At 34.7% G+C, this 15,161-nt stretch overlaps 1 protein-coding gene across 1 annotated transcript; it reads left to right on the forward strand.

Annotated features, from left to right (window-relative positions):
• Window positions 1–12,005: 12,005 nt before the first annotated feature.
• LOC131045857 (pathogenesis-related thaumatin-like protein 3.8) lies at window positions 12,006–14,424 on the forward strand. The gene is made up of 2 exons (XM_057979527.1): window positions 12,006–12,164; window positions 12,254–14,424. Exons 1-2 carry the CDS (start codon window positions 12,098–12,100, stop codon window positions 12,934–12,936), a joined length of 750 nt encoding a protein of 249 aa, XP_057835510.1. The 5' UTR covers window positions 12,006–12,097; the 3' UTR covers window positions 12,937–14,424.
• Window positions 14,425–15,161: the final 737 nt, after the last annotated feature.

Below are 15,161 nucleotides of genomic sequence, written 5' to 3' on the forward strand. Positions count from 1 at the left end.
CAAGACCTACCCCACCAAATCCCCATATTTTAACCATTATACCATGTATGTCAACATGATTATTATTGGGGGCAAATTTTATTTTAAATACAACCTAGCATTGGAAATAAAGTCAACAAAGGCTGCACACATGGGTTTGGAAAAAAATTAAGTTTATTTGGACCCATGTGAAGACTTAAACCCACAACCTCCATGGGATACAGCTTGTCTTTATCCATTGCACCACATGCTCTGGATGTGTTTGAAAAAAGTAACTTGATATGCATTTAAAACACAATCTTCTAGAAAAAGAAAAATTTAATGCTACAACAAGGCTTGAACTTGCAACCTTGCCTATTTTTAAAGTCAAACTGTTACCATTACACCACAAGCCTATTTGATGATAAAGAAGCACCCAAAATTGGTTATTGTATTTTGTAAGTAGTTTTGGAGAGTTAAAAGTTTTTTCACCTTTATTTATTTTATTACTTTGTAGGAGGAATTTAAAGGAACTCTCAATGAGTTCATATCTTCCTAGAGAATCCAAAAGATTAATTCTGCAGGTTTAAAAATTGTTTTTGATGTTTAAAGGTAATTTCATGTATTTTTCATCAAATTTTAATGGATCGGTTATGCACTTGAAATGGACCCAGAGACGTAGCCTATAAGGGGTGAACTTCATTATCAACTTCCAGCATATGGTCTATATTTATTTCTTGTTCTTTTCAATTTTATTCATTTAAATTACTTATTGAATGGTGTTAATTCAATAAAGTAGTTCTGAACAATTGAATAATGACTTTTAAATGATTGGAATTCAAATTAGCGTGAAAAAAAATAGTATTTGTCACTAATTTTGGATCACCCATGCCATCTACATTTTCTCCTTCTCTTGATTGCTATCAATTTTCCTTGCCAAACCATTACTCTTCTCATTCCTACTTCTGGAGTATTTTTCAATATGTCCCACGTTGTTATAGTTGTAGCATACCAAATTTCGTTGTGGTTCACTACCATTCATTATGCTATTACCAGTTCTTCTAAATATCCCATTTGACCTGCATTCAATAGATTTGTGCCCATATAGAGTGTAAGCACAAAAAAATACATTGAAGGATTGAAAATAGTTCATATTCCATATCCATTCCACATCATTCTAATTTTGCACTCAGCAGCTTAATGACCAAACTTATTGCAAGTGTAACATCTCATATTAAAGGAATGATTTCTGATCTGATTTCTACATTCACTAACTCCGTGTCTAAATTTATTACATAAAAAATAATGCCATTAAAAGAGTACTTGGATGGAATTGGAGAAAACCTCTTGTCATTCTTCTTGTAGTTCTGGACATAAATGAAATCATGTTGATCTTTGCTAGTGTCTTTAACCTTCTCCTTTCATTTGTCTTTAGAAATTTCACCTTTCTCAAAGCCAAGCTCATCTTTATCCTTATTCTGCTTCTATGCACTCAGCATGGCATCAGGTACTTCACTTCCACCTTTTAACTTCAGACCTTTTAACTAAAGCACATTGTTGTGTCGCACTTGAGGCCAACTGAATAAGTTTGGCCGAAATAAGTTCAACCAAACCTATGTGGCATCCACATGGTGCCTAAATAGCACAATAAGTTTAGCCAAAATTAGTTTGGCCAAACCTATTTCACCCAAACATGTCAATGTGTCATGTGATGTGGCAGCCAAATCACCATTTTCTCTGCATTTCTAAAGCTTTCCACTTCTATTGTATTTTTCTTCAAGCAAAATATTTTTTTACAAAAACAAAAAATACACTTTTGTAGAGCTCAAAGTCAGGAATCTGAACATATAAGTTTTTTAATGTTTTGATTAATTTTAGTATGTTTTATTTTTTAAACATTACAAGTAGATTTTTTAAGTTCGAGAAGAGGATGATTTGCAATTTAAAAAAAAATATATTAAATGATATTAAAAAAAATTACAAAATATATTTTTCACTAGATGACAGAATCTTCTCCAAAAGGGTTTAATTTTTTTTTTTATAATGATAAATTTAATAGACAAAAGGTGATGTTGAATGAAAACTATCAAATTCACCTATGATGGAATTTAAAATGTTATTTTGAGAAAAATATACATCAAAATTTATTTTTTCTTTTTTTTAGCATTGCATATATATGTCACCTATTTTTAAAATTAAAATGAGGAAAAAATAAGTTTGTTTTCATTTTTTTTGGTGGCGCCAACTACAAACCCTGATTTTTAGCATTTTTCAACAATACAAAATCTATTTTTGCATATATTAAAAAAATATTAATTTTTTTTTTAAATTTAAAGAATAGCAAACATAAATTTCATTAATATTTCTACATTTCATCAATTTACATCATTTTGAAACTCAATTTAGAAATGTCACTTTTATGCGGTCAAAGTTAAATAGTTTTAGTTGTGTTGGCCACTTCCTTTATAAAAGTGTGACATAGGTTTGTGCTTTTATATTGTCAATCTATTCATTTTCATCTTTTAGTTCCTTCCTTAGTTTATGCACTTCTTTTTCAAGTTTGGATGTATTCTTCACTTTTGTTATTCATCTTTGCATCAAGGTCATTCATAGTCTTCCTTCATCAAGTATCTTTCTCAAACAGGCAACTTTTTCTTCAACCTTTTTGCACATGAATATGCTTTTATCCAAATCTTCTAGAGAAGATCTCAATTCCCCTTCCATATCAACAACACTTTCAATTTCCCATTCATTTTGCTTCATAGTATCTATATCCATAGATTCAAACATAGTGTTCAAATTCTAGATCTACCTCAGTGGTTAACCTGTCTCTTTAGGAACCAAATCTCTGATACCAATTATTGAAAACTGCAAGATGTTGAGAGGATGAAAGGGGGGTGAATCAACATATACTAGAACTTGATCAAATTAAGCTATTTATTCTATCACATATACATGAAATTAAATAACTGAAACAACAAACACATCCACACAAGAACACCATAATTTTACGTACAAAACCCAAACTAGGAAAAACCATGGTGAGAATCAAACTCACAATATATGTATTAAGTGTTTACAATGATTTAGGTCATAGACCAGGGAGCTCACTACTCTAGACGTGCAAGCTAAGGCACACAACCTTAGGGCAAGATACAAAAGACTCATACAACGAAAGAACACTTCTTAAGGGTAAGACACAAATCATTTGTCTAGATACATTTAAGTTAAAAGATTAAGCTGCAGGAGAAATGCATCTATCAATATGCGTGTAATAGTTCTCTAATTAATACTCATCTGATCCAATCTTTGTTTCTACATTGTAACACATCTAGACCTTTGTATCACTTCAAACTCACATCACATTCACATCATACATCTTACATCCACATCTCCATACCGTATTCTCTCATAACTCAATTGATCTATCCTTTATATATCAATCGAATCTTCAATATCCTTCATAAGGTTGGCCTAAAGAAAGTGTAGCATGTATATTCACCATCAGCCCAAAAATGATTTATACAAGTTATGCAGAAGGAAAAAGGGACATGGAAAGACTTGCAACAAGTGAACACACCTTTCAAATATCTCCAAAAAAACTATACTCACCACATGCAACTTCTCACATAAATCAGCTTCTCGAGATACAAATTCTTAATCTGGACCAAAAGATATGCGGATCACCACAAAAGAAACATAACGTGCTAAGAACATGATCCAATGATTCGCAACCCCCTTAAGAACATGTTTTATTCATTTTTATGTGCAAGGTTTGTTGTATATTTTTGGGGTTGTCCCTCATTTTTATGTACTACCCACTAAAACCTATATATGAAAATCCCACAAATACACAACAAAACTTGCACATAAAATGAACACAAGACCTACAATAAAGCTCCTACATACAAATGAGAAAGAAATATACAATAAGAGTTGTACATGCAAATCAAAATAAGGATTAGATACAAAAAAACCAACATCTAAACATCCAAATGTCATTCCAGGGACAAAGTATTAGAATGTAAAGCTACCAAAATAATTGCTTGGGGGTTAAGAAAAGGTTATGCTTGTTCTGGTGCAATGTAATTTATGAAAGTTTTAAGATATAAACTTCAAAAGACAAAGTTGTGTTTTAGCCAATATCAACAGACCACTCTAAAAACAAAATCTTGACTAATTCATGCAAAATACAATAGCCTCCATTATTCTTTTCTGACTTATATGTACAGAATGCAAATCATTCTAATATATTCGATCTATCTACACCATGCTTCATTCAAAACATGATCATCCCCTATTCTACTCCCATTTTGAAACTCTTGAAATCAAATTAGGACAGAAGAATTTTAGAAATTTAGATGATCCGGACCATATCTATATTTCATAAAGTAGTGGTCAAGATAGCATACCCATAATTCTCACCACAAGTTGTAGAGAAAAGGCCATTGAACAAAAGAAGAAACTTTCCTTGCAGTACTCAAAATAAAAATATCTTATGCAAATTGAAATCAGCACAAGAAGAAGATAAAGTAGTGAGTGGCACGAAGAATTTTTAGCTACTTATATAAGCCTTCATCATGCACATGATAAACTTGATAACATCTACATTGGAATCTAGGAAGGAATAACTAGTATTCTAAATTCATTACTGGCAAAGCACTAGTGAACAAATTGTGTTTAGCTTTACACATGAGAGATATTGGAAACCAACTCAATACAATACCTATAGTCAACTTGCGATGTGGGTATGCTTTTTCCTTAGAAGTTTTGGTCCGGTTATACATAACAATGGAAAGGTTACAAAGATAATCTGCATGTGTGCCATGTATAAATAGTAGTTTTGCAACAACCATGACAGATGAAATCATCATTGCAATGGCTAACCACATCATTTGGCTTTACACATAAAGTGCCAACCAGTAACTGTCAGGCACTATATTAGTAACTGCAACAACCACGACAAAAGCAATCATCATAGCAATGGCTAACCACACTATTTTACAGCTGCTTCCTAAAATCCATTTTCTTCTTAAAATTTTCTTCCTAATGGATGATTTTGACAGTCAGAAGAGTGAACTCTTCTGGCGTTGCATCCTTCTATAAAATCTGGCAAAACAATCTGAAGGCTTCTTTGCCATCATAACCTATAAACCACATTTCGTTAAGCCTAACAAAAAATAGTCCATAGCATTGGAAAAAAAAAAATAACAAAAACTTGCATGGCTTCTTGGAGAGTTTTATAGAACTGTCTAGAACAAAACACATGCAAACAAGAAGAAACTGACAAACAAAATAGAAATTGCACTGGCTATGGCAGCTTATGGCATCCAGCACTAGTGGATTTGTCTGTTACCAACAAAGAGTAGCATTTTCATACTAAAAAATAAAAATAATCCAATATTATTAGTGTACAGAAGTACCATGTCCAATGTCCAACCTTGTACCTATATCATCTACTTTAACTTCCAAACCATATGACTTGAACTTTGCATTGCTTTTGCTGATCATGCATTTTTTTTTTATGATCAACAAAAGTAAATATTGGGATGAATACAAATGTAAGAAAAAGGGGGACCCCTGAGGATCCCAAGATAAATAGAATATAGTTTTCATCGAAGCTCATATGCTCTAGAAAAAGCATCATGATTTTCAGACCATCAAAACAGAAGTACTAGAGACCAGGCTTTTCTAGCAAACCTTGTGTGTCATCTTTTCTCATCACTGCTATCCTAATTGCTCCCCAAGGCATGGAATATCTTAGCAAGATCCCAATTTTGATGTTTTGCAAGAACATTTTACTCTCAAAGTATTGACCACCTCATCAATTATAGATATAGAAATTGGACACCGCTCATCTAGTATGAATCGGGACACCACCTCTGCAATTCATGACACACTTGAATTCAAGTAAATTCCTATAACCCAATTCACAAAGGAAGGCAGGGATGATACTCATACTTCAACGAATGGTTGTTCACATCTGCTACAATCCCAATTTAAAGGGATCTTGATTGAGGATTGAGAGTCGCATACAAACTAGGAAGAAAAAGCCCATAGAAGAACTAAGAAGCTGGAAAGATCGACTGTTGCTTTACAACCAATTATGAAACTAAAATGGTCAACAAAGAATAAAAGGTGCATGCATATGCACATATACATTCATATTTGTTAGACCTTTTACTATTTTAACGTTTTGTACAAGCCCTAAACCTGGTTATGATTTGGAATATCTAAAACTTGGATTTGGAAAAAATATTTATGGTTTGGTCTCAATCCCAACCAAGCTATTTTGCAAAAGCTTTTTAAGTACTTATTATATTTGGTTTTTATTACATAAACATTTTTTTATCAGAATTATGAATTTAAATAGGATTTTGAAAAGTCCTAAAATCTTGTATGATAAGAATAAAAAATCTTAAAATCGAAGATGTCTTTAAGAAACAAGTTACGAGATCATAACAAATGAACAATTGTAACAACTCATAAAGATTTAAAACCAAACCTTACCAAAGAATTCTGAATTGCAGCGAAAGTTTGATCCAAATGGGCCAACGTGCCTTTTCTGAAGAAGAGCCAAACGCAACCAGACTTGTCAATAAAGGGAGACCCCTGCACTTCCCCAATTGAATCCACATCAACAATGTCTACATCCTTTTCTTCATGTCTTATATTGTAATGCTTTCTTACAATATTCTGACTCCCTTTCCCAAACTCACGAGGAATTTTCATACGTTTGTTTTGTTAGGAATAATTAAGATTGTCTAGAAAATAATAGAATATTTCTAGAATCTTCCAGGAGCTGTTTTAAAAAAAACAGAGCTGTTGTAAAAAGAAGTTTCGAGAGTTTAGAGTTTTCTAGAAAGCAAGAAGATTCTAGGCTTCAAAGATGTAATAGCTATATATATGTGTGATTGAGGACAGTTGCTATACACAGTTTTTTGAATTGAATATATATATCTTTTCTAACCCTGTTTTGCCCTGTTTTTTATCTGTTTATGGTTGCTGTTATGTTTTTATTTTCTGGGACTGTTTTTACATGGTATCAGAGCTAGAAAAACATTGCTAGATATTGCTGGAAGTGGTTTGTTTGCAGGGCTGATATATTATTGGAGTGATATTTGGTTGCAAGGCTATTATATTGCTAGAGTAATATCTGTTTGAAGGCTGATTTTTTGCTAACATGGGCTCTTCAAATGAAGTTTTGCCTATTTTTGATGGAAGTGGTTTTGCAAATTGGAAGATTGCAGTAAAAAATGCTCTAAGAGAGAAGGCTTTATGGCGGATAGTGAATAAAGAAATTGGAGAACCTCAACAAAATGACAAAGAAAAGGAGTTGTGGAAATGCAAGTTGGAGCAAGCTAGAGGTATTATTGGTAAAGCTTTGAGCCCCAATCTGAATAGAAGATTTGTTGATGTTGATAATCCAATAGAGTTGTGGGAGAATTTAGAAAAGGATTATAAAGATGCAGACATTGCTAGCATGTTTAGTATAAAGAAAAATTGATGAATTTAGATCCATCTGATTTTGAAAAAATGTCTGATTACTTCAATAAAGTTACCTTTTTAAATGCTCAGCTCAAAAAAATAGGTGTTGAATATGCCAAAAAATATTTTCAATTGATTGCAATGGTTGAAAGTAAGCTTCCCCAGCCATATAAGGTATTTAAGGAATCGAGGAAAAGGGTTCTTCAACTAAATCCCAATACCCCCAACAAAATTTTGATCAATTTTGCAAGTCTGTTTTAGATGAAGAAGTTCATCTTATTAAAGAAGGACATATTAAAAAGAATCATGCATATATAGCCAAAAGTAAATTTTTTAGAAATGATGGAAAAAAGAATTGGAAAGGAAATAATAAATTTTGAAATAATGAAGGTTCTAACCTTTTTTCTAGAAATGATGGTGCAGAAAAACAAGCTGGAAGAAAACCCATTATTTGCAGGTATTGTGGAGGTGAGAATCACATGGAGAAATTTTGTTTGAAGAAGAGGGACAATGAAAGACAGCAATATAAGCCCAAGCAAGAAATTTTTAAGGATGGGAAGAAGGATAAACATAGCTTCATAGCCATCTCTTTAAAAAGGCAAGAGAAATCAAATGAGGAGGTAATTGCTACACCCAAGAGTAAATCTAGTGTTAAGGGGGGATACTTTGCTTCAGATTCTAATAAAGAATGGATTTTAGATTCAGGCGCATCATCTCACATGACTGGGGATAGATCTTTGTTTATTGATTTTTATGAAGGGGAGAATTTAGATCAAGAGATTTCTATTGGCAATAAAATGAAACTTCTAGTTTTAGGAACAGGGACTGTTAATGTAACAAATGGATCTTTAAAGAATGTTTTACTGGTTGAAGGATTGGGGGTGAATCTTATTTCAGTATATAAAATAGTTCAAGCTGGATATGAGTTTGTTGTGTCTGCTGATCAAGTTATTGTTAGAGATAGAGAAAACCCAAGCAATATAATTGCTATTGGTAAAGTTGACCATGAAGAGAATCTATTTAAATTTGTGGGGTTTGTTGATGATAAATTCACACTCTCTCATGCTTTTATTGCTCAAAGTGATTATATGTCAAAACTTTGGCATGCTAGACTTGGACATATAAATTATAGAAAATTACATGATATGGTTAGAATGGATATGGTTAGAGGATTAACAAAAATGTCAGATTGTGAAGGTGTGTGTGAAGGTTGTGTGTTAGGGAAACATCATCGAGATCCTTTTGATTCAGGTAAAGCATGGAGAGCTAATCATCCTTTGCAACTCATTCATAGTGATTTATGTGAACCAGGCTATCCTTCACTTTCAGGTGCCAAGTAACTTCTCACTTTTATTGATGATTATAGCAGGAGAGTATGGGTTTATTTTCTTGAAAGGAAAAATGAAGTATTTGAAGTTTTTCAGAAGTTTAAGGTATTAGTTGAAAATCAAAGTGGGAAAACAATTAAATGCTTAAGAACCGATAATGGGAGTGAATATTGCAATTATGCATTTGAGTCATTTTGTGAAAATTATGGTATTAAGGTGCAAAGAACAATTCCTTATACTCCTCAACAAAACGGGGTGGCTGAACGAATCAATAGAACTCTTTTAGAAATGGCTCGTTATATGTTGTATTTTAAAAGTTTACATAATAAATTTTGGGGTTTGGCTGTTTCTTGTGCTGCACATATTATAAATAGAATTCCCACTAAAGCTCTCACACATATCACTCCTGAAGAAGCGTGGAGTGGTAGGAAACCTCACATTAGTTATTTTAAAGTTTTTGGGTGTATTGCTTGGGCACACATTCCTGATGAAAAGAGAAAAAAGTTAGAACCAAAGAGTCATAAGTGTTTGTTTATGGGTTATAGTGAAGAATCAAAGGCTTATAGGTTATATGATTTGACAACAAACAAGGTCTTTGTTAGTAGAGATGTGAAGTTTGATGAGCATTCACAACTTACAGCGACTCCCTCTCACTCTACAACAACAAATGCTTCTCATTTTTCAGATATTTTAGAAAGCAATGGTGACTACATTGATGAGGATACAAATGATGACAATACTATTGAAAATGAAACAACTAATGCTTGTAATCAGTCATTTTCTGCAGGTAGTGATGATGAAGAAGATGACTTTTCAGCTAGACAAAAGACAAGGAGTGTTGAAGAAATATATGGGCAAGGCTCAAGGATCCAAGCACGAAATGGTAGTGCTCTCATGGCCAAAGTATTGCATGTAAATGACCCAAGATCATATGAGGAAGCTAGTGGGAAGAAAGAATGCGAGCAAGCTATGAAAGAAGAATATGATGCTTTGGTGAAAAATAAAACTTGGGAACTTGTGCCACTTCCCAAAAGTAAGAATGTGATTGGTTGCAAATGGGTTTATAAAACAAAATTTAAATCAGATGGTGCTATAGAAAAATTTAAAGCTAGATTGGTGGCTAAGGGATTCAATCAAAAAGTGGGTGTTGATTATGAAGAAACATTTGCCCCTGTCATTAAAATGAATAAAATTAGATTTATTCTTTCTTTGGCTGCTAGTCTTGGGTGGCATATTCATCAAATGGATGTCAAAAATGCTTTCTTAAATGGAGATTTATATGAAGAAATATATATGGATCAACCACCAGGTTTTGTAGATCAGCAACATCCTAACCTTGTTTGCAGATTAAAGAAGTCACTTTATGGACTTAAGCAGGCACCAAGGGCATGGAATGAGAAGATTGACAGGTATTTTCAGCTTCATGGGTTTAAAAAATGTAAATCAGATCCAAATCTTTATGTGAAGAAAGTGCAAAATGACATTATTATTGTTGCAGTTTATGTAGATGATTTGCTTATGGCTGGATCAAATATTGGGTTGATTAATGACTTAAAATCATATCTTAAGGGAACAATTTTTATGAGTGATTTGGGTGAACTAAATTATTTTCTTGGCTTGCAAGTTAGTATGCTTTATGATGGGTTGTTTATTTCTCAAACAAAATATGCTTTGGATCTTTTAGAAAAATTTCAAATGGTTGAATGCAAGCAAGCCCCTACTCCTTTTCAATCTGGAGTTAAGCTTACTAAGGAATGTACTTCCAAGAAGGTGGATGCTACTTTATATAGACAGCTTGTTGGTAGCTTGGTTTATCTAACACATTCTAGACCAGACATTTGTTTTGCAGTCAATATGCTATCTAGATTTATGCAAGAACCAAAAGAAAGTCATTGGTTGGCTGCCAAAAAGATTTTGCAATACATTCGTGGAACCATTTACTATGGTATACATTATAGTTACAAGTCTTCAACTTCTTTGATTGGCTTTACATATTCAGACTGGGGAGGTGATATAGATGACAGGGAATCTACCGATGGTTATATTTTTCAACTTGGGTCAGGTCCAATTACATGGAGCAGCAAAAAACAAATAACTACATCATTGTCCTCATGTGAAGCAGAATATAGAGCAGCAAAAGAAGCTGGAAAGGAAGCAGTTTGGATTCGCAACCTTTTATTTGAGCTTAGTTTTGGACAAAGTTCAGCTACTCCTTTGTATTGTGATAATCAAAGTGCTATACAAGTTGCAAATAATCCTATTTTTCATGCTAAAACAAAACACATTGAGATTGATGTTCACTATATTCAGAATCTTGTTCAAGCCAATTTTGTTAATCTCCAATTCTGTCCAAGTGAAGACCAAGCAGCGGATATATTTACTAAGAGTATGCTTGAGGCCAAATTTCTGAAGTTACGGGGTATGCTAGGCATGATTGAGGTGAACATTAAGGGGGGATAGTAATATAATGTTCCCCTTTCTTTTGATTTTTCTTTGTATTCTTCTAGCCAATCTTAAGGGGGGATGTTAGGAATAATTAAGATTGTCTAGAAAATAATAGAATATTTCTAGAGTCTTCCAGGAGCTGTTTTAAAAAAAACAGAGCTGTTGTAAAAAGAAGTTTCCAGAGTTTGGAGTTTTCTAGAAAGCAAGAAGATTCTAGACTTCAAAGATGTAATAGCTATATATATGTGTGATTGAGGACAGCTGCTGTACATAGTTTTTTGAATTGAATATATATATCTTTTCTAACCCTGTTTTTTGAATTGAATATATATATCTTTTCTAACCCTGTTTTGCCCTGTTTTTTATCTGTTTATGGTTGCTGTTATGCTTTTATTTTCTGGGACTGTTTTTACATGTTTCGATGTGCAATGAACAAACGGTCAAAGCCGTATATTAACGGAAGTCTTAATGGTGTTCACTCTTGGAATTTAGAAAAGACTGGGACTCTCATTATCATAGGATATGCGGCTTCGAAGTCGGGTCTTGCCTTCCACCGTAACACGCGGAAATCTCCTCTCCTTATAAATAACAAAACTCCTCCTTGAATACTCAATGTATGCTGGAAAATATCAATGTATCTATCTATCAGAAGTCGTTGAAGTCGTTACCGTCGAAAACGGGTTAGCTGTATCTGAAGTCAAGTCATGTAGAGAAGTCAAGATTAAATAATCACAAGTTTGAATACTGATAACCCTTAAAGTGAACCGGGGCTGCCGTAAGATGCACGGCTTCTCAAGCTGGGTCCGTGATCTCTATATTAATTATAAATCCCTCTTCGCATACCCAATCTATTCATCTTCATTCAATCCAGATGTATAATGGCAACAGTATCAAATCTTGCGCTTCTTCTTGTGGCAAGACTGGCCATCTCTTTATATATGCAAGGTAAGTCCTATTACTAAAATAATACGTGGTTGAACAGTATATATATCTCACTGAGCCTTAAGATAATATGTGTGTGTGTTTTGTCGCAGAGGCGGGAGCAGTTAAGTTTGATATACGGAACCAGTGCGGGTACACAGTCTGGGCGGCGGGATTACCTGGAGGAGGGCAGCAGCTCAACCAGGGTCAAACATGGACGGTGAATGTGCCGGCGGGGACAAAGGGAGCAAGATTCTGGGGCCGAACCGGCTGCTCTTTCGATGCGAGCGGGAGAGGAACCTGTCAAACCGGTGACTGCGGCGGCCAACTGAGCTGCACAGTCTCGGGAGCCGTTCCCACCACGCTGGCCGAGTACACCCTCAATGGAAGTAGTAACCAGGACTTCTACGACATCTCGCTGGTGAACGGCTTCAACGTTCCTCTTTCCATCACTCCCACCAATACTCAGTGCACCGCCCCTGCATGCAAAGCCGACGTGAATGCTGTGTGCCCCACTGAATTGAAGGTAGATGGCGGATGTAAAAGTGCCTGCGCTGTCTTTCAAACTGACCAGTATTGCTGCAGAGGTACCTATGTCGGCAACTGCCCTGCCACAACCTATTCGATGGTATTCAAGAACCAGTGTCCTCAGGCCTACAGTTATGCCAACGACGATGACTCCAGCACATTCGTTTGCCCCTCTGGTAGCACCGACTACGTTATTGTTTTCTGTCCATCCCAGCCCATACCGACGCACAAATACATACATGTATACATACGTTTAAATGTGGAATAATGTATTTAGTCGACAGACTATTTTAAGTGGGGAACAACCCACCAGATTTATGTCTCGTGTGATTTCTTACATCGGGAATTTATTGGAAATTTACGGACAAGGAAGGTATGAATTTATTAACCACAGTATCATGTTTTTTTTTGGTCATTTAACGGCAGAAGTCAAAAAATTTATATTAAAGATTATGTTTCAGAAATAAAATAAAAAAATAGCAGTCCGAGTATCCAACTGAACTGTCCTAGCCAAGATAGATTTCCAGAGCAAGTCTAATGTTGAGCACCAAAAAAAACTTGAACTTGGTAAACAGGAGTCTAGAAATTCATATCTCTTTCAAGCTTGAAATCACCCTTGGGATGAAGAGCCAGGATGAGAGCTAGTTTGTTCTGCACCACTACTGCCACGTCCTCTGCGACCACGACCCCTCTCTCTGGTCCGACCTCTCCCTCGACCACGACCACGACCGGTACCTTGAGACCCCTGCCGTGGAACACTGCTTTGATCCCTCTGTGGATGAGCTGAGTTATTTCCATTTCTGCTGGGAAGATTTTCTTCTTCTTTCGGATGAAGGAGACCATTCAGGATAGCAAAATCTCTTAATTCCTACTCCTTATCCGGATCCTCTGTCTGGTCAGTGAGAAACTTCCATTTTAAAAAAGAACGCGCCATAGCAGAAAATGCTCTGTGTCTCATTAGGGCCGAACCGAACCAAAGTATCATTTTAAATGACACGTATCATCTTTCATGGATTACTTTTTTTAATTATTACCTTTGTATATATTTTCTTTGTTAACATTTGTTTTGCAAATAGTTTAACATTTTTGAAGGTTTGTTGATTATTACTGTACGTGGCTATCTTCGTTTCGATATGGCTTCGCTGGAAGCTTCTACCACCATTCCTTCCACAGCTTCGCTGCCGGTTCCTACGGTCTAAACCCACATATCTTAGTCTTTAAAATTCATGAGCCAGTATAATGACACAAAAACTGTGTAGAAATAAGATGTATGATGCAGAAAATCTGTGAAGAAGAATGCAAGAGGATATGGCAGCAGTTGGAATCTGGAGGACATCGTGCCTCTTGAATCCAGCCAAAAGTCTGATGATCTAGCTCTTATAGGTGCACATTGATGAGATGTTTGAGATGTTTTCACTTGTATTGAAACCCCAGTAGATAGTTTCAGGTGGTCTGAACTTTTGCTGATATAGCAAGGCTATGACCAAATTCTTCATTTGGTTTTTTATTATTAAATACACGTCACAGTGGTATTTTTGGCGAGAATTATCACCGCTTGTGCTTTTCCTATAGTGGTTTGAATTATGTGAAATCATGTGTGTCTTAAAAAAGAGGTTGATTTTTTTTTAGTACGTTTGAAGACATTGACAATCGAACTCTTTCGTAGAAGTAGGAGAAGGTATTTGGAGCAAGAAACTACTGTTTGTTGACCTTGCCCAATACATATATAGCTAGATACTGGATTACTTTTGTAGTATCTAATTCTCTACAATTTTGTAGTGATGCAATTTTTTACTGCCAATTTTCCATTATATTACAATAAGAAATGGGGTTTATGTGGTTTATTGATTATCTACATTGTTATCCTACCTTCTACTTTAGTCCTACTTTCTACTTTAGTGCGGGTATTATCATGATCAATTTGAGAAAAAATGAATTATCCAAGGTCTTAAATAAAAGTTGATTTTGATTTTTCAACTACAGCCGCTTTCTCATAAGCACTATTCATGAAGTGCTCAATTCCAAAGAAGGATGATTGAGTAACGGATTTGGATCTTTGGTTTGTCATTTGCATATGATTTTTAGCATGGATGAATACTCACCGTAATTTGTTGTGATCTAGGCCTACCAAGCGTAAATTAGCTTAATAATTACTCTGATTTTGGCCAAGTTGAGGGTTAATAGTTACTCTGATTTTGGTTGGTTTTGGTAGGATTGACAGTTTTTAGGCTTCAACATTTTCTCTATCACTGGCTTCTTACCCTTTTCCAATTTACAATGAGAACAAGAGTTTTTCATTTATTCTGAAATATTTTAAATGCTTTTCATTTGATAAATTCATTTTACAAGTTGTAGAAAGTCCCCAAAATTCAGGTAAAAATTTGCTATACCCAAAGATTTATCCCCATCCCCATTATGTTGTCCTCTTCTATGTATGAGGTGGAGAATGATAATTTCCCATTCTGTTGTCCTCTTATGTGCATGAGTTGGAGA

The sequence above is a fragment of the Cryptomeria japonica genome, chromosome 8 (genome assembly GCF_030272615.1).
Source record: "Cryptomeria japonica chromosome 8, Sugi_1.0, whole genome shotgun sequence".
NCBI lineage: Eukaryota > Viridiplantae > Streptophyta > Pinopsida > Cupressales > Cupressaceae > Cryptomeria > Cryptomeria japonica.

Bases quoted from the DNA above. Each gene is read 5' to 3' on its own strand.
- LOC131045857 (XM_057979527.1), top strand. From the start codon at position 12,098: ATGGCAACAGTATCAAATCTTGCGCTTCTTCTTGTGGCAAGACTGGCC. The intron at 12,165-12,253 runs GTAAGTCCTATT...GTTTTGTCGCAG, and splicing joins CATCTCTTTATATATGCAAG to AGGCGGGAGCAGTTAAGTTT.